The sequence below is a fragment of the Mirounga angustirostris genome, unplaced genomic scaffold (genome assembly GCF_029215605.1).
Source record: "Mirounga angustirostris isolate CCGP_5_RB_7025 unplaced genomic scaffold, mMirAng1.0.hap1 SCAF_9, whole genome shotgun sequence".
In the NCBI taxonomy this organism is placed as follows: Eukaryota; Metazoa; Chordata; class Mammalia; order Carnivora; family Phocidae; genus Mirounga; species Mirounga angustirostris.
In genome coordinates, this window is record NW_026991717.1 from 22231865 (window position 1) to 22258325 (window position 26461).

The 26461-nt window shown below is 43.3% G+C and overlaps 1 protein-coding gene across 1 annotated transcript in view; it reads right to left on the minus strand.

The window, feature by feature from the left end:
- OTUD7A (OTU deubiquitinase 7A) overlaps positions 1–26461 on the minus strand; it is a 382364-nt gene that overhangs the window by 47462 nt on the left and 308441 nt on the right. The window contains exons 7-9 of the mRNA XM_064570029.1: positions 7566–7667; positions 3309–3436; positions 2374–2486 (exon numbers count right to left, since the gene is read on the minus strand). Coding sequence (XP_064426099.1) covers positions 2374–2486; positions 3309–3436; positions 7566–7667 — 343 coding nt within the window. The remainder of the gene's footprint in view (positions 1–2373; positions 2487–3308; positions 3437–7565; positions 7668–26461) is intronic.

Here is a 26461-nt window from a genome sequence, read left to right on the forward strand (position 1 = left end):
CTCAAGCCCCAGGGATGCCTCACATCTCTCAGCAAAACGTGAGGAGGGAAACCTCTTCCCTTTGCCCAGGGAAGACAGAGGCAAAATGCAGAGGTACTGGTAACTCACGGAAAGAATGTCTCTCTTTTGGATTTCTGAACCCCAAGGGAAGGGGGGACCCCCATGGCAGGGGAGCCCTTCCTGGACGGAAGAAACATACTGGTATTCTCTGCTAGCTTGACTATATGAGAGCGATCCAGAACGAAGGGAAATGTACAAAGACCCGGTGACAGAGACTAAAAGCTGGTATCTCATGCATAGCACACACACGTTTACAAAACTAACATGTCAGAGCCAAAATAGCCTTGTTTCTAGCAGCTCCTTGCCTCCTTTTGTGATTTACCTGCTGCCGTGGGATCTGGGTGACCAACCAGAGCCCAAACACGGCCCTGTGGGCTACAGACATCAGGACAGACACCTCTGAGCCCTGGCATGGGAGGGACCATGGGGGCAGGATTCGAGCTCTTGGAACCATGAAAAATTCAGGAGAAACTAGCCATGAGGACTTGGACACCATCCTGAAGAGCATTTCCTTGCTGTGGTCTGTGCAAATGGACAGCAAATGGGGGTATTCCTAAGGTCCTGGCAGGTGTCAGAGTCCCCACCTGCCTTGAGTGTTGTCCACCCCTTTCCAACACCTTCCCCGATGGAAGAGGATGCTGGTAGCTCATGTGATGCTTGTCTGCTCCTCAAACCTTCTGGTCCAAGTTGTAGTGGAGAGGACTAAAAAAAACCCCAAGGGATCCTGAGAGGAGGCAGGACATTGGGAGGTGTGTGATCACTACAGTTGGGTTGGCAGGGCTCAGCAACACCAAAGCACTCTTCTTGGGAGCTGGGGAGAGTGAGTAGCTGTACCAATGCCTTCTGTCTCTCCCCCATTTCCCCAAAGCGTAAGGGAACAACAGAGAACAGAGCTGCTGCCCATCACCAAGGAGGCCTCTCTGCAGTGGTCCTGCCCCGACTGAGCTGGCAAACCTGGGTCCCGTGGGAGGGAGACGGGCATGAACACCAGACACCCCACTCCTTCCGCCCCCACTCAGCTCCGGGCCCTCCTGGGTTCCAGGGAGCAGGAGCGGAAGCTGAGGCCTGATCAGCTGTGTGACCACGGGCCAAGTGCCTCCTGGATGGGAGGACTCAGCGGACACAGTATATGGTGATGGCCACGTATTATTATTATTTTACACCCCACCCCCTCACTCCCAAAGACACACTGGGCTAGAGTCAATCCACGTGCATCTATGGAGTGCCTGCCCTGTGGCAGGTGGCAGAGAGGCAACGATGAAAGGGATGCTAAGGAATTCTTCACACACATCTCAGGCATGACTCAGCATGGAAAAGCAGAGTGTGGAGTTTTCAGGACTGGACTGAGTCTTCAGAATATGTGTCCCCAAAGATAGACTTTGGTGCGGACACGTGACATTGTTAAACTAAAGTGACAAAACCACCCTGTGGGAATCGTGTTGATGGGTTTCCATACCAGAGGGCTCGTCTTTGAGGGTCCTCGATATAGTGTCCGGCCTGGGAAGCCCCCACACCTGGCTGCTGGTGGCTGAGGACCCCTGAGGCAGAGGTATGGGGCCAGGACATACTGCCAACATGGGCTCTCTACTGGGATCTGATCCCTTCTGGGATCTTCTCAGTGTCAATGCTCAGGCTTTCTTATGTTTGCCTGAGACTTTTTCTAGGGGTGACAACTTGTCTCTTGGCTTCCATTAAGTATGAACGAAAGCACACATGTGCCTTTCAACTGCTGGGGCCACAGGCTGGGTGGCTGCCTTGTTGGGCCACACGCTTTATTCTCACACTGGGACATTTCAGTTGTGTCTGCAGGAACAAGCCACTCCCTGCACCTCTGGTGCTCACGCTGCGCTCACCTAGTGACCTTTTGCTCTCAGCGTGACTTCTTGAAGCCAGAAATTAAACGGATACTTGGAAAAAGTCCAAACCCGGCAGCTTGAGGCTTCTGAGCCTGGCGAGTGCAACAGCAGTGTGAAGGGCCTACCACGTCACACGCCCCCTACAAAGGCTGACTGTCCAGCGAGTCCCCTTCCCACCGCAGCCTGCAATGGGGCAGGGGCGACACTTGCAACCTCCGTGCCTCTACCTGCAAAATGTACGTGCAAGCTGTGTAAAATTTCCCCCAAATATCTGGCAGGGGTCCAGCCCTGCCCCACAACTCTGCCCTGCGTCCTTGAGGAGAATCTAATGTCTGAAGGCGGGAACCTTTGTATCTCCCCCAGCCTGGGGTTACCACGTGCTCCCTCAAAGAACTTCCCATGCTGGGCGGCCAGGAGCTTAAGGTGAGCACCGGGGAGGGTGAGGGGCCGCACTTACCCCCCTCCTGTGCCACCGTTCTTGCTGAAGTGCGTGCGTGGCTCGCTGGACGCCAATTTCAGCAGCTCCGTCCACTCCCGCTCCCATTCCTCCTCGGTGTACAGCAGCCCTGACTGGCACAATGGAAGCCGGCTCAGGAGGTGGTGGCCGGGCCTCCTTGCCCGCCCCGTGCAGGTGAGCCTGGCAGCCCCGCCGGACCCCCGACCCCCCGGCTCAGCGCAAGCCCGACCAGTGCCCAGGCTGGGCACGCCTGCTAGTAGCCGCTGACTCTCCCCGTTTACTCTCAACCACATTTCTTCAGAATCCCCAATCTCCAATTTCAATGCTGTGGGGAGGGGAACACCCAGCAGCAAGGGTCCTGCCAGTGGGGTGTGAATGACCAGACGTTAATCTGCATACACCAAACTCGGGGCTGAGCACTGAAAAGTTTAAAGAGATGACGGGCCAACTTCAGTCAGAAAGCAGGCAGATCCTTGTAGGAGAGCAAAGTGATAACGTCCCCCATCGTCGGGATGGTGGGATTCTCTTTGGATTGAGAACATACACAGGAGCGGGGGCTGTAGGCTGTGCCAGAACCACCTTGCGGCTACACCCGGCCTTCAAGTCACCACCAGTAGTGACCACACATAGGGGACTGTATAATTTGTCCTCAAGCCAGGACACCTTTTGACAGTGAAGGTGGTTGGCTTTCATAATTATGCAAGGACAGGCGGTGTGAGTAGACATAAGAGTCACTGTGTGCCAGGGGCTGAGCTTTTGTAATGGGCACCTCTTCAGTTGGTTTAAATGAGGGAGGCCTTCCTAGTCCCAGAAGCCATTGCTGTCTGATCTCACAAGACAAACTTGGCCTTGGGGCCCAGCTCTGGATTCCACCCGTGGCCCATGGCTGCGCTTGGTATGGGTCTCGGGCTCTGGACACAACAGCGGGTACCAACCTCCTTGTTCTGCTGCGTCTGCTGCCACCTCCACCTCCGCTTTAGGGCTTCTCTTTCAGCTCCTGTCCTCATCATTGTGTAGAGAGCTTTCCGTAACACAAGGTCCCGGTCGTGAAACCCCCACATTCCTGCAGCAGGAGGCCCATGAGGAGCAGAGGAGAGAGACAGGACGTGAGGACGGGGACAAGCCAGGAGGCCACTCAAACCACCACAACTTACGGGGCCCAGCCTCCTGCATCTGCACACACGAAGATAATGTGTCAGTCAGCTATTCATTTCTCATGATTAGCTAGCCATTCCCCTCTGTTCTCTTTCCCCATTTCCCATTGAAGCAAGCTGGTGAATGAAGGAGTATGCCCCTTTCTCAGAGAAAAAACAGTGGGTGAGATCACATGCTACGTCTCTCTGGGACCTTTGGCCAGCTACTTTCAATCTCTCAGGTTTGTTTTGAGGGACCTAATGTTCGCTGTCCAACTCTTGTATTTGAGTGAGAGATAGTCTCTGTGGATAAGCTGGTGACGTGTCCTCACACAGGGCCTCAAGCCAGGATGGCAATCAGACCCTGGCTTCATCTAGGCTTCACCTAGACATCTGATGTCTCAGCCCTAAGGCATCTTGACCTCCTGAGACACAGAGCATCAGTGGGAACCACTGCAAACATCTGGACCCAAGAGCAAGTACCTGTTTTGGGGGGAGGTCTTTCTCCCTTACTCCCTCCCCAGCCTGTGCTGGGTGTTGAGGGGTTATATAAGGAACATCAGCCATCTCTGTACATTCGTGGGACAGCTCAGATGTGGTCAAGAGACCCAACAAATGGAAGAAATAGTAATGAGAAGTGCAGGTCTGGCTATGGGGAAAGAATGGGGGAATCCATCCATCCATCCATTTAATTAAATGGCATTAAATTCCACTTAATTAATTCCAAACTTATTTCATAATAGGGGTGAGACACCATTCTCGGTTTTGGGAATACCCACAGCAGCAATCAGGACAGACTAAGTTCCTAAAATCTCACAGAGTGCACACTGAGGGAAGAGGAAGCAGCCATCGAATTAGCACATGGCATACGCTGTCAGGGGTAGAGCACCATACAGAGAGATGAAGCAGGACAGGGTGCTGGGTGGCAGTGGTCATGGCATGAATGGAGACATCAGGGTCTAGACTAGAGAGGGTGAAGGAGGGAGCTGAGTTGCCAGCCCAGGCAGAGGGGAAGGCAGGGGTCAGCCCCAAGGGGCGCCCACGAGTCATACTTGAGAAACAGCAAGTGGGAAAGGTGGCTGGAGGGAGGATCTAGGGGACAAGGTGGAGAGTGAAAAGGTGGACTTTTGGGCGCCTGGGTGGCTCAGATGGTTAAGCATCTGCCTTCGGCTCAGGTCATGATCCCAGGGTCCTGGGATCGGGTCCCGCATTGGGCTCCCTGCTCCTTGGAAGCCTGCTTCTCTCTCTCTCTCTGTCTCTCATGAATAAATAAATAAAATCTTTAAAAAAGAAAAGAAAAGAAAAGAAAAGAAAAGAAAAGAAAAGGTGGACTTTTAAATGAGCTGGGAGCCTCTGGAGAGCTTTTAAAAGAGGAGTGACCTGCACTGACCTAATCTTTAAAGACTCAATCTGGCCACGCATCCTTTTGTGCAAAGATACGCAATAGCGGGGGCTGCTATGGGCTTTCCATCAAGTGAGGCTTTTGCCTTTTTTTACAACATAGATGAGGGAAGTGGCCATTCATGCTCCTTTTATAAACAGGCCAAGCTGATCTTACTCATCCCTCAGCCCTGCCTGCGGTGGCCTCTTGGGACTCTCCCAGGCACGGCAAGTCCAGCCTCAGTTCCCCCGGCTCCATGTTTGGGTCTCTCTTGCAGGAAGGGTCTCCTTGCCCCATAAATGTTTGCTTGCAAGCCTGGCTCTACGATTACTGTCATTTCTGTAGGTGTCCCACAAACCTAGGTCAAGAAGCATTGCTGGTCAGTGTGGCATGGCTCCTTTGAACAGTCAGGTCAAACAGCTAAACCCCACGAAAGGAAAACAAAGTCCCAGGAGGAAGGAACCACCTGGCGATGAGCTCCAGACTCCACTATGGCCTCGCCGGAGCAAGGCTGGCCCACAGGATGCTTTCTCTTCTCAGGCAGACGGGAGCCCCACTACACTCCCTGGGAAAATGCCTGTCTTCAGACCAGACCGCGGTGGCATGTGGCCTGATTTGTGGCTTTGCTCACCGGTAATGGTGCACACTGCAGTTTCTGAAGGACAAAGGCATTTCCCTTTGTACGAGGCTGATGTGTGACAGAGATGAGAGATTTCTTCTTTTATGTCCTTTCCAGGTTTTACACACCAACAAGGTGAAAATGTCCCACAATAGGGAACTAGTTTATACATTATGATGAAATATGACACAACTACCAAAAACATGTTTTTGAAGAACAATAGCATGGGAAATTCATGATAGAATTTTAAGGGGAAAATGCTGGATTCCGCACGGCGAACATTGTGCGGTCATAATTTCACTGGAAGAAAAGGCAAAAGATAATATGCCAAAACATTAAAAGTGGCCATTGCTGGGTGGTGGGATTGTTGATTTTTATTTTCCTACCGTGATGAATGTGAAACACGTTTGCAATGTCAACAAACAGAAATGTGTTCGTTGTGAAATGGAAGGCAAGCAGGGGCGTGGGAGCCTTTGTGTTCCCCACCACCCGTTGCCACGCCTGCAGAATGCGGAATGTTCTGCTTGCTCTGGGGCCCCATTCTCCCCCGAGGCTCTCAGGCCCCCTCCCAGACCCCATGAATTTCGCCTCTGTGGGTTTTAGTCTCACCTCTGTCCACCTCTTGCTGAACAGGCCTCACTACAGGGCCGAAGAGAGGTTTGGGGTCTGGCCCTTGCTCTGGGTCCCAGCATCAACCGTGTTTACCTGGGGAGATGAGTTTGACCAACAAGGAATATTCTTGGTCAAACTCGCCAACTAAGAATATTCTTATCTTAGGGTCCCATCTGTGGAGAGAGACCCTTTATTCTAGGACTCAGGAGGATAGCTGGCTCTGAGGCCTGGGTCCCTGGCACAAATCCAGTCCTGTCAAAACTGATTCGGCTCTGTGTATAGAAGGATGAATCTAGAAGGAGTAACTGAGCTTCCAGAAAGTCTACCATGACCCTTCAGTTTTTTTTTTTTTTTAAGATTTTATTTATTTATTTGACAGAGACATAGCGAGAGAGGGAACACAAGCAGGGGGAGCAGGAGTGGAAGAAGCAGGCTTCCCACAGAGCAGGGAGCCCGATGTGGGGCTCGATCCCAGGACCCTGGGACCATGACCTGGGCCGAAGGCAGACGCTTAACGACTGAGCCACCCAGGCGCCCCCATGACCCCTCAGTTATTCAAATAGTGCTAGCAATGCTTGTGCACCTGCCGGTATGGGTTTTTGCAGCCTGGAAGCTCACATCTCTGTGGAAGTTTGGACTTCCACAGTGTATATTTGGACTATGTATGTGTGTATATTTGGACTATGCTGATTTGCCTGTGGTTTACCCAACTATGTCTTTTTGTCAGTCCCCAGGTGATTCCCCTGTTTCAACAATAAAAATCAACAATCCCACCACCCAGCAATGGCCACTTTTAATGCTTGGGCATATTATCTTTTGCCTATCCTTCCAGTGAAATTATGATCTCACTATGTTCACAGTGTGGAATTCAGCATTTTTCTTCCTAAAATTCTACTCAACCTATGTCTTTTTCTCAGTACCCAAGTGATTCCCCTATGATTTATCCAAGTGATTGACCCCAAAACTATGTCTTTTTGTCAGTCCAAGTGCATGGACTGCTATCAATGCGGTGGCCCCACACCATCCAACCTAATGTACTGCTCCCCAAACTTCCTGCTCAAGCCCAACCAAGCTCAGCCCTGCTTCCAAAGATCCTGTTAATTCCTGCCTTCCTTCCATGGAGTCTTCCTACCTGGGACGTCTTCTTTTAAAATCTTTTCGGTCCTTCAGATCTCACCTCCTCCAGGAAGTCCTCTACACTATAATCTCTAATTCCCATCCCTGCCGCTCATGATTAGGCCCCTTCTATTATATCAGGTCTTTTCTCATGTGTGCTCTGTGTCCCCACCAAGCCTGTCAGCTGCTTGACCAGAAGGGTCAAGGATGCTGGCTACATCCCTTGGGGACTGTTCCATATGAGTGATGTGCATGGCTCTACTTAACATACATCTGCCCTGAGCAGAACCGGGCTGGGGCGCTGCCACCCTGTCTCTGCTGCGGAGCTTACCCAGGGAGGCTGCGTGTAAAAGGCAGTTCCCGTCCCCTGTAGTGGCCAAAGGAAGAAGCCGTTTACAGCTCGTGCACACAGTGGACCACCAGTTCAGGCGACCTGAAATAGAAACTCACTTTAGAAGAGAATCCCAGAGTAGATCGTTGTTAAGTGTTTCCTAAGTAAGCATAAACATCAGCAGATGATTTTTGAGAGGTTCTAGAGAACTTCAGTGGGAAGGTAGAGCATTATGGCTACTTTTAAATAAAATATAGATTTTTTTTTCCCCTCTAAAATAAGAGATGAACAAATCCTCCCATTAATTAGCAAGAGGATTAAGAAACCCAAGGGTGAAGGCTTTTCTCCTTGAATCTGGGACCATTTTACACAAAAAATAAAGTTTATCTTTGTGCAATCTCCTTGAACACAGTTTCCCCTTCTGGAAGTTATTTTTTTGTTTTGCACCATCCTTTTTTGATGCATACATACCTCCGAAAGTATGGTTTATGTTTAATTTAACAGATCAAAATCATTATAGCTACTTAGATATATTCGTGTTAAATCTCATTAACACATCTTGAGACTTCTGCTTCCAGGAAGAGGGAGTAGACATACTTTCCCCTATTCTTGTACTAAGTACAACTAAAAATCCTGGACATCATGTATAAAATAACACAGGAAGACTGAAAAGTGGAGAGAAGAGGCAGACTGACCAGGAAACTTGGGATCTGAGAAACAGCATGGTAGTAGGCTCCCTGGAATTTCTTTTTTGCCCCCAAATCCTAGACCAGGTACTGCAGAAGTTGGGAACCTGGAGACACCAATGGGGGTAGACAAAGGAATCATGCTCTCTCTAGACAGGATATCAGGAAAGGGGCAGCTTAGGAAGATAGACAATAACTGCTCTATTTCAGTGAAATGCCACAGAAGAAATTGTAGCTCATTATCATCGCTGCTGGCAGAGGCCAAGTGGGGAGCCAAAACTTCCAACCTTACCGGGCAGTAATGAGTCACTCACCACCCGCTCCCGCAGTGCCAGATGGTGTCAGAGAAGGCTGAGCACACAGCCAGTACTTCAGCCCTGCTGGGTGGTAAGCTGGACTCCACCCCCTATCAACTGAGAACATATGGGGAGCCTGGCCTTTCCCACCCATCTGGTGGTAAGAAGGTCCCATGCTCCCTCCCAGCAGTACCAAGAAGCCCATTCCTCCACAGGTGTCCAACAGAGCAGAGTGGAGAACCTGTGCCTCCACCCTTATCTGGCAGTTATTACCAATCTAGAATTCCAGACCTCAGATGAACTGAAAGGGAGAATCCATCAGACCTGCAGTAGAGAATACTAAAAGGATTCAGTAAAGAATACTTCAGAGTGCACAAAAGTAATAAAGGGGCTTGAAAGGGCAAGTATGTTGGTAAATGGAAATGGAAATAAATATTGGCTGTTTAAAGCAATATCAGAAATGCCTTTTTGAGGATTAAAGTATATGTAGAATTAAAACACATGATAGCAAAAATAACACAAAACACGGGAATGTGTAATAAATGACATAAATCCAAAGATCCTTACATTGACCAGGAAGTGGTAAAAGTGCCAACTTATGGTAAATTCTAATAGCTCGAAGGTACATTTTGGAAACCGTAGAGTAACCACTAAAAGAATAATAAAAGAATGTATAACTGACAAGATAGTAGAGGAGAAACCAGAATAATAAACATTCTTAAATAATTCAAAAGAATAAGAGAGGAAAAAAGAGACACAATAACACACAAAAAATAAACAGCAAGATAACGGATTTAAACCAAAATATACCAGTATTTATATTAAATGTGAGTGAACTAAATACTTTAATTAAAAGACAGATTGCCAGCCTTGCTTAAAAAAAACAAGTATATGCTGCTGACAGAAGACACCATAAATATAATGACAAAGAAATTTAACAGTAACTAGGTAGAGAAAGACACACCATTCAAAAACTAAGCAAAAACAAAGTTGGTGAAGTCCTATCGATATCAGATGAAGGTGAACAGGATAAAGAGGGATACTTCATAATGATAACACAGTGAAGTCAAATGGAATATAACCATTCCATGTCACATGGAATATTTTCCAAAATTGACCACATAATGGGCCATAAAAACGTGTCAACAAATTTCAAAGGATTTGAAATCATTTACACTATGTGCTCTGGCTATACTAAAAATAAGCTAGAAATCAATGAGATAACCAAGAAAAGTAGTCAGCTTGGGCTGCTATAACAAAATACCACAGACTGGGTAGCTTAAACAACAGACATTTATTTCTCACAGTTGTGGAGGCTGGAAGTCCCAAATTGAAGTGCTGGCTGATTTGGTTCCTGGTGAGAACTCTCTTCTAGGTTTGCAGGTGGCCGCCTTCTTGTTGTGTCCTCATATGGTGGACAGTGAGCTCTGTTCTCTTCCTCCTCTTATAAGGACACTAATCCCATCACGGGGCCCCATCCTCACAATTTTATCTAAACTTAATTACCTTTCAAAGGCCCTACCACCAAATACCATCACACTAAGGATCAGAGTGCCCCCATATGGATTTGGAGGGGGACACAAACATTCAAACCATAACAGTACCTTAAGACAGTTTGTTCACTGAATATGGCTGTCCCCAAAAGCAACCATCCCCTCTCAACTGCTTCCTAGGTAATGAGCAAGATGAACAGGACTAGGGGTTATATAGACCTGTTTTGAAAATTCAATTCCTCCCTGGCCATTTCTGACCATGTTGCTTCTTTCTTGTCTGTAATGGCATCCCCAGGCTGGCCTGTTTAGCACACTTTGTGGGTGGTGGTTTAACCAAAAGGGAAACTAGGGGATTAATTATGGTTCGGTTTTATAAAAACGCTTTTGTCCCTTTATGGCTGACCTTCATGGATGAGAGGTCAAGTTGTGATTAGGAAGTGATTGAGAACAAAGGGTAAGTTACAGGCACTGTGGTGGTGGCGTTTGACAATTTTGTGAGGGAAGACAGGAAGCAACAACCCAGCATGTGGGGAAGGAACATCTTAGACCTCAGAACGTATCAGGGAGGTGGTACACTGATCACGTTTTATTTCTCAGGACCACCCAGTAGGCTTCCACAAGAAGAAAAATGCTCCCATGGGATCTCCCAAATGCCGCACATGCCTCAAATGTAACAGTATCCTTCTCCTGTGATCCAGAAGTCCCAGGTTTTCTGCCAGCATCCATGAAACCACAAAAGGCAAGTTTATTAGCTTTCAAGCAGAGTAAAATTTTGGACATCTCACAGTTCTTGGCACAAAACAGAGTTTTTCCAGAAGCCTCATAAAATACAAAGTTTATCTGGATGCTAATCTTGCCAGGTAGAGTATTCTTGGTTGTAGGTTTTTTTCCTTTCAGTGCTTTGAATATATCATGCCACTGTATGGTCTTTGTGACATAGATTTTTAATTTGGGGAATGGAATATAATAGCCACCTCTTGGGGCCTTTAACTCTTCGTGGAATTTCAGTCAAACAAGAACGTTTATAATAGATATTTTCAAGAAGTTGTGAAAACATTTAATTGAATTTTTTTTTTTTTAAGAAAGAGAATTATACTAATAGGATTGGAAAGTTGGACGGGTATTGCATTATTTACATTCCAGCAAGTCATCTGTCATTATTAAGAATTAATCTTAACAAAGGGTGTTACTGCTTTCTGTAATCAATAATGAAATATGAAGGGCAAGAACTACAGTATTGCTAGAAGTTAAGGCCCTCAAAAGTACATTTAGTTCAGAGTTGGAGAGTTATTGTCTAACAGATTACCACATTAACAAGGCTTAATATAATAAACCGTGTCAGTAATGTGTTTGAACTGGATAACGATCTGCTCTACAGTGCTTTTTGGTTAAGATTCAGTAACTGCATTTTAATAAGTGGTTTTACTAATATAACATAACTGTATCCTTAATTCTAAATGAAAAACATGTATAGAAATTAACACTACAGAATTAAATGGACAAGCCTCTATTATTGATGATGCTAATGCTTATGCTAACAAATTGGCGTATTCTGACCACTTGCAAGTCATCTTATTAAAGCTAAATGAGAAAGACAATTAAGGGCCTTAACTGACTGTGCCCCTGGATCACTGGTCAGAGACATAACTGGAAATAACATGCCATCACTTGGTAACTTCTTTTTTTCTAGGTTGTGAAATAGCAACCCGTCTCACCTGACTTTTTCCAAGGCCTTTTAATAAACCTCCAGGCTGGGAGATATTAAAACTGGGTCACCACAAAATGGAAGAAAAACGACAAGATTCTTGCTTACATGGCATAAGAGAGTAGCTGTAACACCTGAAAGCCCAACACATTTAATGTTAAAGTGGGATGGCCCCATGCATCCTCTGAAGCTGTTCCAAGAGCCAGTGGGTGCAGGGGTATGAATAGAGAAACAGGGGAAGGAATATGCTAATGAGGTGATCTGCATTAATGGGCAGACCCTGTGGTTTCCCCATCCAATAGCTTTCCCCTCCCATCCTTGCTCACAGAACCCTGCTGTGACAAATTCCTTCCCTGCATTCCATGCTCCTTGCCAGGGACCAGTGTTGCTGTGGCCACATCCTGTCCCTTGACCCGTGGGGCAGCTACTGGCAAAGTGTTGTTCATCCTTCAAAAGGGACATAGACAGGGCCTCTCCCTCGCTTCCCTGGATGATGTGCGAGGATGTCACCAGATGCATCTCTAGCCACATTGCACCCTGAATGGAGGCAGCACTGACCTGCTGAAGATAGACAGGCAGAAAGTTGGGTGTACCTGGGTCCTTGAAGACACAGGGAGCTGCCAGCCCTGCCATGAGCGTCCCTGTCCCCAGACTTCCTGTTCTGTGCGGTAATGACGGATTCACAACTGATGGTCCTGCTGGCTGGGTTAGTGTTTCCTGCTCCCTGCGGGGCTGACCATGAATCTCCCAGTTTTGTGTGGGGGTGCATATTCCCATTTTACAGACAAGGAAACAGGCTCGGGGAGTCATGGGGCACTGAATCTTAAAGGGCCCATTTCTCATCTAGGGCAAAATCAGATCCTGAGCAAAGCTGTTCTAATTTAGTTGGACGTGGCTGAGTTTGTTGGCAAGCCGGTTTCAACTTCTGTGAGCTGGTATGATTTCAAAAAATATATTCTTCCATAAGCAGTGGAGCTGAAGCTCAAGTTTGTTAGTCTGAAGTCATAGACCCAGTCTTTCTACTGTGCTTCCTGAGAAACAAGGGTTGCTCACTCTCCCGTTTCTGCTCTTGCTTGTTTCTCTCATTCTGTTTTTACGGTGAAAATTTTGAAGAGTGCTGAGGGCAGTACACCCATCACGCAGAACCAGGCCCCTTGCAGACCCTCTGTCATATTTGCTTCAGCTTGTTCGTTTTGATGTAAAAGAAGAAAAAACTAAAGATCAAGTTGAAGTTCCCTTGATGTGTTTCCCCAGTTTTCATTCTCATTCCTCCCTCCCCATCAGTACCACTACGTGAATTTGGTGACCTTTACATTATATAACATAAAAACAGGTAAATTCAAGGTTGAAAAATGTGTGTCATGCATGAGGCTTCTTCCTCTGCCTCTGATGTCCACCTCAAAACCATGTTATTTCCTTCTTTTTTCATATTCCTTCCTCCCTCTTTCCCTTAGTTTCATCCCCCTATGCTTCTGTCTTCCCCCACCCAGCACCACTCTTTGGCATTGCCAGTGTTCAGGCAGAGTAGACTCGTCCCCTTTCTTTCCCACAGGGCACACAGATCAGAGAGTCCATTGTTCTGACCTCTCCTTGACCCAGCCACTCTTCCAGGAACTGGAAGAGTAAGCCAGCATCATATGGCCCCTAGGGAGAGGTAGTGGCGAATGAATCCCGTTGGGGTCATTCAAGAATGGGATATGAGATAATAGGCTGGGACCCTTGAAAAAATTATCATGAAAAGCAAAAGAAAAGATAGGGGGATGTTCTTTAAAAGAGGTAAAAAAAAAAAAAAGATATAAACAAATGCAATGCAGAAACTTTGATTGGGTTTTGGAATGAAAAAAAAATTTAAATGAGATTTTGGGGCTAACTGGGAAAATGTGAATATGGGCTCTAGATCAGGTAGCATATGTTATTTTTCTTAGGAGTGGCAATGTTCCGGTTTCATAGGAGAATTTTAAGATACACATTTGTAATACACATTCAAATGGTTCAGAAAAAAGTTATGCTTATATAAAAAAGAGATAAAGCAAATGTGACCTAACTCTGAAAATTGGTGACTCTTGCTGCAAGGAATATAGGTACTAATCTTTTAACTTTCCTGTAGATTTAAAAATGTTAAAAACAAAAAGAATGCCATGTGGATTTGTTTCAGTTTTACACTTGTAAATGGAGATACTTTGTTCTGGTGCCAAAGACAATATCTATGTAAATTAACTCATTTGTCTTGATTTAGTTTTAAAAAAATTGGTTGAATTCAGTTAAACACACTTTGGGGGAATCTAATTGGTACAGTTACTAGTTCCACTAAATTTTTCTCCTCTTCAATAGATGAGTTGGAATTTTTACAGTTTGGTTATAATTTTCAAATTTTTCAGAGGCACAGAGCCCAGAAGCTTACAGGTGATTTCTCTGATGTGTCTCAGGTCAATCCCCTTTTGCATCCATGCAGATAGCATTAATAAATCATCATCCTTTTCAGGGCAGACATGCTAATCAATCATTAGAAACAGAAGACCTGCTCATTCCTTTCAGTTCAGAGCTATGTGCAATAATGACCAAGTGTTTCACATTGACAACGGGGACATAATGAATTATTCACCCATAAAGCAGGCTTTGGAAAACCTACTCTTGCAGATCTGAGGCCAGAGAATGAGATACTCAGGGGCTCAGAGAGGTTGCCAGCAGAGTGGTTAAGCAGAGGGACCTTGGAACTAGATTTTCTGAGCTCAAATCTCAGTTCCACTACTTCTTAGCAGTGGGACCTTGGACAAGTTACTTTGCCTCTCTAATGTCTCAGTCCCCTCTTTTGAAAAATGGGGATAATAATAGTATTGATCTAGTAGAATTTTTATAAACAATATGTTATTCACTATTTGGGAAGCACTTAAAACAGGGCTTGGCATATAGAAAGTACCATATACATGTTTTTATCAAAACAGGTTCAAAACCCTGGGTTAAAGCAAGGAAGGTATTTATGCATAAACTAATGAGTGAATAAATAAACCACACCCTTTGGATTAAAAAGTACCTTCACATACTGAGGCCCTTTTGGGGATAAGCATAGTTGCTTTTGCATTCATGGAGGAGAGGTCTAAGGGAGGCTCTTTCCACTCAGACCGCGCAGAGCTGCTCAATGAGGTTAACTGGGGCACACTGAGGTGAGCATAGGAAACAAGAGGAACTATTTAGGAGCTTGTATAGCAATGGGCCTTGCAGCAATACTTTTATTGAATTTATAGAAGTGATGAGGGAGCAAAAGGCAAGCTGAGGGCAAAGCACAACCTCCCCACCCCCGAGGTGGGATATGTGTGACATTCCTCAGGCACTCCTGACTGCCCAAGAACAAAGGGAAAGGAAAAACAAATGGTTAACTGATAGAGATCACAGCCAAGCAGGACATGAGTCTCATCAGTTTGCAACTGTCTTAATGATCTATAAGAGAAAAAGCAATCTCCAGAATTTCCTAGAGACTCAATTTCCTGGAGTCCTAACATCATCCTCCCCTCTATAGGATAGAAAATCTTATACAATCAGTGACTCCTCACAACCCCAGTACAGCCCTTTCTGCCCACACGTCCCCCTCCTATAATAAAAACACCCTTTTTTGCACCAAAAACATCTCAAGTATTCTTTCTTGGCCATTGGTTCCTGAACCCTACTTCAAGCCACATCAGGAGTATTGGTTCAGAGTGAATTGAAAGTTGTAAAAAAGTGGTCCTTCAGTACAGATAGCTTGAGAAGCCTTGTTTAAGGTCCCCAGAAATGCAAATTACACCCCTGAATCAAGCAGGTATCTACAAACAGCATCTTAATTTTTTTTTTTTATGCCAACATTCACTGTTGAGCTTGTAGTATTAGGAGAAAGAGGCTTTTTAATGAAAAAAAGTTGAGTAAGTCTAAGGGAAAAGGAATCACACTAAGAATATAAGAAAAGAGGAGGAGCCAAGCTGTCCTTACAGGTATGGAGTCCAACAGACCGAAGAAAATGACTCTTCAGGAGCACTGAACTATTTCTTATATCCCTACAATCTCCCGTTGATTTTTATTTTGTTAGTTATTCTCTATTTAATTATACCAGATTTCTTTGCCATACTTAGAAAATCCAATTTGAAATAAGATCTCATGTGCATGTGTGTAGAACAGCAAAGACAGTGGGAGCTGAGGCTTTGTTTTCAGGCACTGGAAGAGAAGTCCCTCCCTGAGACAAGTGGGAGAGACAGATTTAAAGAGAAAAAAGGAATCAGAGAAAATAGTCCTCCTTGTCAACACTCCTTTGAAATGTATATCCAAGTCTGAGATAAAGTGTGGTAAATCCCCAGTGACCAAAAATAAATATGGAATGAAATTAGAAATATGTACCAACCCTGTGTCTCCTGTAGGTGGAGACATTTTGCCTGTTTAATCACTTCACGAGAATCTGAAAAAAGGCTTTGAGATTCTGTGATGTGGGGAATTGGGACCATGGAACCCTCACTCCACATGAGGTTAGGACCCTCAGAAACTACCTCCTAAGTGCAATGATTAGAAATAATTTTCCCCCTGTCAAAGGAAGTTGAGAGGGAAATGTGTCTCTTCTAGACTGGGCTTAGCAGAGAAATAAAAACAAACAAACAAACACAAAAACCAAAACCAACCAAACAAAGAAACATAAAAGCCAACTTCTTCCAGACATGTTGTGGCTATTGACTTGGCTCTTATTTAAGCTAAAACTGATTTGTGGCTTGAATGCCTAAGCAAAGAAATTAACATAAAGATTGTTTATAGGATGGTAATGTCTTTTGGGAATCTGGCATAAACAAAGAAACAAATATATCACTCAACATAGTTGACAACACCCTCAACTCAGACCACCAGATTCCCACGGATAATATCCTGCTCACAACCTCAAATTACAAGGCCAACAGGAAGGCAGCCATCTTGAGAAAGACTTATAGACACAAAATTATAGATATCTACAAACTTGAAGCTAAAAACGGTCAGCCAGAGACTACAAACAAATATGCTTAAAATGTTGAAAAGACACAAAGGAAGGAAACAAACATTTCTGAAGAATAAGAGACAGATTTGGAAAACAGAAATAGGACTTTAAAATGAAAGGGGATAATATGTAAGACTGTTGAATCACAGACCTGTACCTCTGAAACAAGTAATACATTATATGTTAAAGAAAAAAAAAAAAGAAGATAGTAGGAAGGGAGAAACGAAGGGGGAGAAATCGGTGGGGGAGACAAACCATGTGGGACTATGGACTCTGAGAAAAAAACTGAGGGTTCTAGAGGGGAGGGGGGTGGGGAGATGGGTTAGCCTGGTGATGGGTATTAAAGAGGACACGTTCTGCATGGAGCACTGGGTGTTATATGCAAACAATGAATCATGGAACACTACCTCAAAAACTAATGATGTAATGTATGGTGATTAACATAACATAATAAAATAAAATTTAAAAAACAAAAAAAATGAAAGGGGATAATAGAAATAAAAAAACACAATCAATTTTATATCGAATTAGACAATGTTGAAGAAAAAATATATATATGAAGATAAATCAGAATAAATTATCCAGAATGCAACTAAGAGGGGGGGAAAAAAAAGAGAATATGAACAACAGGCTAGGAGACATGAAGAATATACTGAAAAGCTCTAACACTGTCTAACTGAAATGCAGAGGCAATACTGAAGAGATCCTGACTAAGGAATTTTTCGGAAGATCTACAGAGATAAAATTCACAGATTTAATAAGTCAAAGACATCCCAAACAAGAAAAATGAAATTAGTTCATTCATTGACATATCCTAGTGAAAGTGCAGAATATAAGACAGAGAAAATATCTTGAAGTAGAATAAAAAAGTTATCTTGAAAGGAGTAGCAGACTGACAGCTGATGTTTCAAAAGAAACAATGGAAAACAAACCAATGCAATAATACCTTCAATGTGCTCCATGAAAATAACTGGCAACTTCTGTCCAGCAAAAATGTTTTCCAAAAATGGGGGTAAAAGAAAAACATTTTAAGACTCAAAAAAGTGGAGAAAGTAAAACCAGCAGTCACCCAAGGAAATTCTAAAGGATGAACTTCAAACAGAAGGAAGAGCTAATACACATGAAGAAATGAAGAGAAACAAAAATGGTAAATATATGGGTAAGTCTAAATGAACACTGTATAAAACAATAATAATAATGTCTGATGAGATTAAAAGTATAGAATTAAAATAAATGATAACTTATAAATCAGGAAAAGGGGGTATGTGAATAAAATTAAACTAGTCTAAGTTCCCTGTTTTGTCTGGGTATAGGTTAAGATGTTGATGAATCTGGGGTGCCTGGGTGGCTCAGTCATTAAGCATCTGCCTTTGGCTCAGGTCATGATCCCAGAGTCCTGGGATCAAGCCCCACATCGGGCTCCCTGCTCCACGGGAAGCCTGCTTCTCCCTCTCCCACTCCCCCTGCTTATGTTTCCTCTCTCACTGTATCTCTCTCTGTCAAATAAATAAAATCTTAAAAAAAAAAAAGATGTTGATGAATCTGATATGTAATTCATATGTATGTTTTATGAATTAGGGTAACCTCTCAATAATAGAAAAAGGAAAAGAATGAAATGATTAAAAAATTTTCCATGCAACAAAAAGAGGGCTTATAAGGGGAGGAAAAAACCTCACATAAAAAAGGGACAAAAAGGGGAGCCTGGGTGGATCAGATGGTTAAGCGTCTGCCTTCAGCTCAGGTCATGATCCCAGGGTCCTGGGATCAAGCCCCACATCGGGCTCCTGGCTCAGCGAGGAGCCTGCTTCTCCCTCTCCCTCTGCCTCTCTCCCTGCTCATGCTTTCTCTCTCTCTCTCTCTCTGTATCTCTGTGTCTCAAATGAATAAATAAACTCTTTAAACAAAAAAGGGACAAAGAGTAGTTACATTAAAAATAAATGCATGGGTTAAAGACAAAAGTTGTTAAAGTGATTTTAAGAATAAATCGACTACATACTGTTTACAAAAGATACATCTAAAACATGGGAATACAAAAGTACTAAAAGTAAAAGTATGGCAAATTGTGCATCAGGTCAATTTTAACCTAAAGAAAGCTAGGGTAACAGATAAAACAAACCGAAAGGCAAGAAAACATTACTAGAATTAAATAGGCTCTCTTCATAATGTTTAGCAGCTCAGTTCATGAGGAAGACATAACTTTAGTTGCTGTAGCTAATAACACAGACTTTACTGGATTTGAAAATCCATAAGAGTAAGAAGAGATACGAACAAATGCACAATCACAATGGGAAATATCCATGCATCTCTCAGTAATTAAGAGATCCAGTAAAACATAAATAATATATAGACTTGAAAAACACAATAAATGACCAAATGTACATATATAAAGTAATGCAGCCCATAATAGAAGACTATGTTATTTTCAAGCAGACATAGAACATTAAAAAGACAAGAAGATTATATTCTGGTCCATAAAGCAAAAAGTCTCAACAAAGCCTCAACAAATTTCAAGTCATATAGATCATGCACTCTGACTATAAAGCAATTAAGGAAGAAATCAGTAATACAAAAGTAACTAGAGGGGGCAGAGCAAGATGGCAGAGGAGTAGGAGACCTGGATTTCATCTGGTCTCAGGAATTCAGCTGGATTGGGATCAAACCATTCTGAACACCTACAAACTCAACAGGAGATCAAAGAAAAGAAGAGCAACAACTCTCTGAACAGAAAAGCAACCACTTTCTGGAAGGTAGGACGTGCGGAGAAGTGAATCTGAGGCGATATTTGGGAGGATAGATGGTGGGGGAGGAGGCCTCCATCAGCCGCTTCTGGCAAGTGATAGAGCCGCCGAGCACAAAATCGGGACTTTTAGAAGTCGGCTCTGCTGAGGGACGTCACTCTGGTGGCTAAGCGGGGGGGAACCCTCGCTGGGACAGTGTGGTCTCAGGACCCTCGGGGTCACAGAAAGACCGGGGGTGCCTGAGTGTGGCAGAGCTCCCAGGTATCAGAGCGGGGAAGCCGGCTGCAGAGACGGAGCCAAGGCGCGGGCTCTCAGCTCGGGGTTGTCATAAACCGTGATCCATGGCACAGCTGGGCCACTGCTCCTCCAGCAGGGACCCAACAAGCGGCAGATCCGGGGAGACTCACCTTTCTCCCCTGGGAGGAGCAGCGCGGGAGTGCACCACAGGGATCTGTGGGGTTTGGAGACCACCCGGGGTCGGATGCCAGAGATAGAAACGCGCGGTCACAGGCCGGGTGAGCACGGAGTGCGGCCGGAGACCGGGGAGACGGGAGTGACTGACGGCTTTTCTCTGGGGGCGCAATGAGGAGCGGGGCCCGAGTTCTCGGCTCCTCCGGGGCGGAGATTGGGAGGCCGCCATTTTCACTCTCCGCCTCCAAAGCTGTAGGGAAAGCTCGCAGGGAACAAAAGTCCCGGAGAGCAAACCCGAGCAGATTACATAGCCAGGAGGGGGCAAGGGCCGGGCAATTCCGCCTCCGGCAGAGACATTTGAGAACCACGGCAACAGGCCCCTCCCCCAGAAGATCAGCGAGAACAGCCAGCCAAGACCAAGTTTACCGATCAATGAGAACGGCAGAACTCCAGCGCTAGGGGAATACTGAGCATAGAATCCATGGCTTTTTTCCCATGATTCTTTAGTCTTTCAAAGTTAATTTTTTTAACTGTCTTTTTTTTTTTTTGAGTTTTTCTTTTTCCCTTTTTCAACCAACATCTTATCAATCCCTTTTTTAAAAAACATTTTTATTTTGCATTTTTAGAGTCATATTCTATCCCTTCATAGTAGTTACCCTTATTTTTGGAATATATATATAAGTTGTTCTCTCTTTAAAATTTTGGGATACAGTTTCTTCTAACAGACCAAAATATACCCCAAATCTCTAGTGTATGGCTTTGTTCTAGTCTCCTGCCTGATCACATTCTCTCCCCTTTTTTTCTTAAAATCCTCTTCTTTCTTTTTTCAACCAACTCCTTATCTTATCAATTCCTTTTATAAAATCTTTTATAATTTTCATCTTTATAGTCATATTCCATCCCTTCATCATATTAACCCTTATTTTTCTACATATATAAGTTTTTCTTTCTTTAAAATTTTGGGAGGCACTTTCTTCTAACAGACCAAAATATGCCCCAAATCTAGTGTGTGGCACTGATCTATGCACCAGCCTGATCATATTTGATCATGTTCTGTTTTGTTTTGTTTTGTTTTTGTTTGTTTGTTTTTATCTTTTTCTTTCTTTCCCTTTCTTTTCCCCTGGTTTCAGGTCTTTTCTGATTTCTTTAGTGAATATTTTCTGGGGACATTGGTACTCTGTTAGCATTTTGTTCTCTCATTCATCTCTTCACCTCTGCCAAAATAACAAGATGGAAAAAGTCACCTCAAAAAAAAAAAAGAAAAAGAGGCAGTACTGACTGCCAGGGACCTAATCAATACAGACATTAGTAAGATGTTGGAACTAGAGTTCAGAATGATGATTTCAAAGATACTAGCTGGGCTTGAAAAAAGCATGGAAGTTATTAGAGAAATCCTTTCTGGAGAAATAAAAGAACTAAAATCTAACCAAGTCGAAATCAAAAAGGCTATTAATGAGGTGCGATCCAAAATGGGGGCACTAACTGCTAGGATAAATGAGGCAGAAGAGAGAATTAGTGATGTAGAAGACCAAATGATGGAAAATAAAGAAGCTGAGAAAAAGAGAGATAAACAACTACTGGATCACGAGGGCAGAATTTGAGAGATAAGTGATACCATAAGAAGAAACAACATTAGAATAATTGGGATCCCAGAAGAAGAAGAAAGAGAGAGAGGGGCAGAAGGTATATTGGAGCAAATTATAGCAGAGAACTTCCCTAATTTGGGGAAGGAAACAGGCATCAAAATCCAGGAGGCACAGAGAACCCCTCTCAAAATCAATAAAAATAGGTCAACACCCTGACATCTAATAGTAAAACTTATGGGTCTCAGAGACAAAGAGAAAATCCTGAAAGCAGCTCAGGAGAAGAGATCTGTAACCTACAATGGTAGAAACATTAGACTGGCAACAGACCTATCCACAGAGACCTGGCAGGCCAGAAAGGAAGGGCGTGATATATTCAGAGCACTAAATGCTATATCTAGCTAGGATACTATATCCTATATAATACAGGATACTATATCCAGCCAAGAATACTATAGCCAGCTAGCGTGTCATTGAAAATAGAAGGAGAGATAAAAAGCTTCCAGGACAAACAAAAACTAAAGGAATTTGCAAACACGAAACCAGTCTTACAAGAAATATTGAAAGGGGGGCTCTAAGCAAAGAGAGAGCCTAAAAGTAACATAGACCAGAAAGGAACACAGACAATATACAGTAACAGTCACCTTACAGGCAATACAATGGCACTAAATTCATATCTTTCAATAGTTATCCTGAATGTAAATGGGCTAAATATCCCAAACAAAAGACACAGGCTATCAGATTGGATTAAAAAATAAGACCCATCGATATGCTGTCTGCAAGAGACTCATTTTAGACCCAAAGACACACCCATATTGAAAGTGAGGGGGTGGAAAACCATTTACCATGCTAATGGACACCAAAAGAAAGCTGGGACGGCAATCCTTGTATCAGACAAATTAGATTTTAAACCGAAGACTGTAATAAGAGATGAGGAAGGACACTATATCCTACTTAAAGGGTCTATCCAACAAGAAGATCTAACAATTGTAAATATCTATGCCCCTAACATGGGAGCAGACAATTACATAAGGCAATTAATAACAAAAGCAAAGAAACACGTTGACAACAATACAATAATAGTGGGGGACTTTAACACCCCCCTCCCTGAAATGGACAGATCGTCTAAGCAAAAGATCAACAAGGAAATAAAGGCTTTAAATGACACACTGGACCAAATGGACTTCACAGATATATTTAGAACATTCTATCCCAAAGCAACAGAATACACATTTTTCTTTAGTGCCCATGGAACATTCTCCAGAATCGATCACATCCTAGGTCACAAATCAGGTCTCAACTGGTACCAAAAGATTGGGATCATTCCCTGCCTATTTTCAGACCACAATACCTTGAAACTAGAACTCAATCACAAGAGGAAAGTCGGAAAGAACTCAAATACATGGAGGCTAAAGAGCATCCTACTAAAGAACGAATGGGTCAACCAGGAAATTAAAGAAGAATTAAAAAAATTCATGGAAACCAATGAAAATGAAAACACACCTGTTCAAAATCTTTGGGATGCGGCAAAGGCAGTCCTAAGAGGAAAGTATATAGCAATACAAGCCTTTCTCAAGAAACAAGAAAGGTCTCAAGTACACAACCTAACCCTACACTTAAAGGAGCTGAAGAAAAAACAGCAAATAAAGCCTACACCCAGCAGGAGAAGAGAAATAATAAAGATCAGAGCAGAAATCAATGAAATAGAAACCAAAAGAACAGTAGAACAGATCAACGAAACTAGGAGCTGGTTCTTTGAAAGAATTAACAAGATTGATAAACCCCTGGCCAGACTTATCAAAAAGAAAAGAGAAATGACCCAAATCAATAAAATCATGAATGAAAGAGGAGAGATCACAACCAACAGCAAAGGTATACAAACAATTATAAGAACATATTATGAGCAACTCTATGCCAGCAAATTAGATAACCTGGAAGAAATGGAGGCATTCCTAGAGATGTATCAACTACCAAAACTGAACCAGGAAGAAATAGAAAACCTGAACAGACCTATAACCACTAAGGAAATTGAAGCAGTCATCAACAATCTCTCAACAAACAAAAGCCCAGGGCCAGATGGCTTCCCAGGGGAATTCTACCAAACATTTCAAGAAGAATTAATACCTATTCTTCTGAAACTGTTCCAAAAAATAGAAATGGAAGGAAAACTTCCAAACTCGTTTTATGAGGCCACCATTACCTTGATCCCCAAACCAGACAAAGACCCCATCAAAAAGGAGAATTACAGACCAATATCCTTGATGAACATGGATGCAAAAATTCTCACCAAAATACTAGCCAATAGGATCCAACAGTACATTAAAAGGATTATTCACCACGACCAAGTGGGATTTATCCCTGGGCTGCAAGGTTGGTTCAACATCCACAAATCAATCAATGTGATACAGTACATTAATAAAAGAAAGAACAAAAACCATATGGTCCTCTCAATAGATGCAGAAAAAGCTTTTGACAAAGTCCAGCATCCTTTCTTGATCAAAACTCTTCAGAGTATAGGGATAGAGGTACATACCTCAATATCATAAAAGCCATCTATGAACATCCCACAGTGAATATCATTCTCAATGGGGAAAAACAGAGCTTTTCCCCTAAGGTCAGGAACGTGGCAGGGATGTGCACTATCACCACTGCTATTCAACATAGTATTAGAAGTCCTAGCCACAGCAATCAGACAAAAAAAAGAAATCAAAGGCATCCAAATCGGCAAAGAAGAAGTCAAACTCTCACTCTTTGAAGATGATATGATACTTTATGTAGAAAACCCACAAGACTCCACCCCAAAACTGCTAGAACTCATACAGGAATTCAGTCAAGTGGCACTATATAAACTCAATGCACAGAAATCAGTGGCATTCCTATACACCAACAACAAGACAGAAGAAAGAGAAATTAAGGAGTCGATCCCATTTACAATTGCACCCAAAACCATAAGATACCTAGGAATAAATCTAACCAAAGAGGCAAAGGATCTATACTCAGAAAAGTATAAAATACTCATGAAAGAAACTGAGGAAGACACAGAAAATGGAAAAACGTTCCATGCTCATGGATTGGAAGAACAAATATTGTGAAGATGTCAATGCTACCTAGAGCAATCTACACATTTAATGCAATCCCTATCAAAATAGCATCCAATTTTTTCAAAGAAATGGAACAAATCATCCTAAAATTTGTATGAAACCAGAAAAGACCCCGAATAGACAGAGGAATATTGAAAAAGAAAAGCAAAGCTGGCGGCATCACAATTCCAGACTTCCAGCTCTATTACAAAGCTGTCATCATCAAGCCAGTATGGTACTGGCACAAAAACAGACACATAGATCAATGGAACAGAATAGAGAGCCCAGAAATGGACCCTCAACTCTATGCCCAACTAATCTTCGACAAAGCAGGAAAGAAAGTCCAATGGAAAAAAGACTGTCTGTTCAACAAATGGTGTTGGGAAAATTGGAAGAAGCCACATGCAGAAGAATGAAACTGGACCATTTCTTTACACCACACACAAAAATAGACTCCAAATGGTTGAAAGACCTCAATGTGAGACAGAAGTCCATCCAAATCCTAAAGGAGAACACAGGCAGCAACCTCTTTGACCTCAGCCACAGCAACTTCTTCCTAGAAACATGGCCAAAGGCCAGGGAAGCAAGGGTAAAAATGAACTATTGGGTCTTCATCAAGATAAAAAAGCTTTTGCACAGCAAAAGAAACAGTCAACACAACCAAAAGACAACCGACGGAATGGGAGAAGATATTTGCAAATGACATATCAGATAAAGGGCTAGTATCCAAAATCTATAAAGAACTTATTAAACTCAACATCCAAAGAACAAATGATCCAATTAAGAAATGGGCAGAAGACATGAACAGATATTTTTCCAAAGAAGACATCCAAATCGCCAACAGACACATGAAAAAGTGCTCAACATCGCTTGGCATTAGGGAAATAGAGATCAAAACCTCAATGAGATATCACCTCACACTAGTCAGAATGGCTAAAATTAACAAGTCAGGAAACAACAGACATTGGCGGGGATGCAGAGAAAGGGGAACCCTCCTAGACTGTTGGTGGGAATGCAAGCTGGTGCAACCACTGTGGAAAATAGTACGGAGGTTCCTCAAAAAGTTGAAAATAGAGCTACCATATGATCCAGTAATTGCACCACTGGGTATTTACCCCAAAGATACAAATGTAGGGATCCGAAGGGGTATGTGCACCTCGATGTTTAAAGCAGTAATGTCCACAATAGCCAAACTGTGGAAAGAGCCAAGATGTCCATCAACAAATGAATGGATAAGGAAGTGGTATATATATACAATGGAATATTATGCAGCCATCAAAAGGAATAAAATCTTGCCATTAGCAATGATGTAGATGGAACTGGAGGGTATTATGCTGAGCGAAATAAGTCAATTAGAGAAAGACATATATGACCTCACTGATATGAGGAATTCTTAATCTCAGGAAACAAACTGAGGGTTGCTGGAGTGGTGGGGGGTGGAAGGGATGGGGTGGCTGGGTGATCGACATTGGTGAGGGTATGTGCTATGGTGAACACTGTGAATTGTGTAAGACTGTTGAATCACAGACCTGTACCTCAGAAACAAATAACACATTTTATGTTATAAAAAAAAAAAGAAGAAGATAGCAGGAGGGGAAGAATGAAGGGGGAGGAAATCAGAGGGGAAGACGAACCATGAGAGCCTATGGACTCTGAGAAACAAACTGAGGGTTCTAGAGGGGAGGGGGGTGGGAGGATGGGTTAGCCTGGTGATGGGTATTAAAGAGGGCACGTATTGAAAGGAGCCCTGGGTGTTATATGGAAACAATCATGGAACACTACATCAAAAACTAATGATGTAATGTATGGTGATTAACATAACATAATAATAAAAAAAAAGTAACTAGAAATATTTAATGTACTTTCCATAGATTTAGGAATCAAAAAACACCTCCAATAATTTATGGGTCAAAGAATAAATCA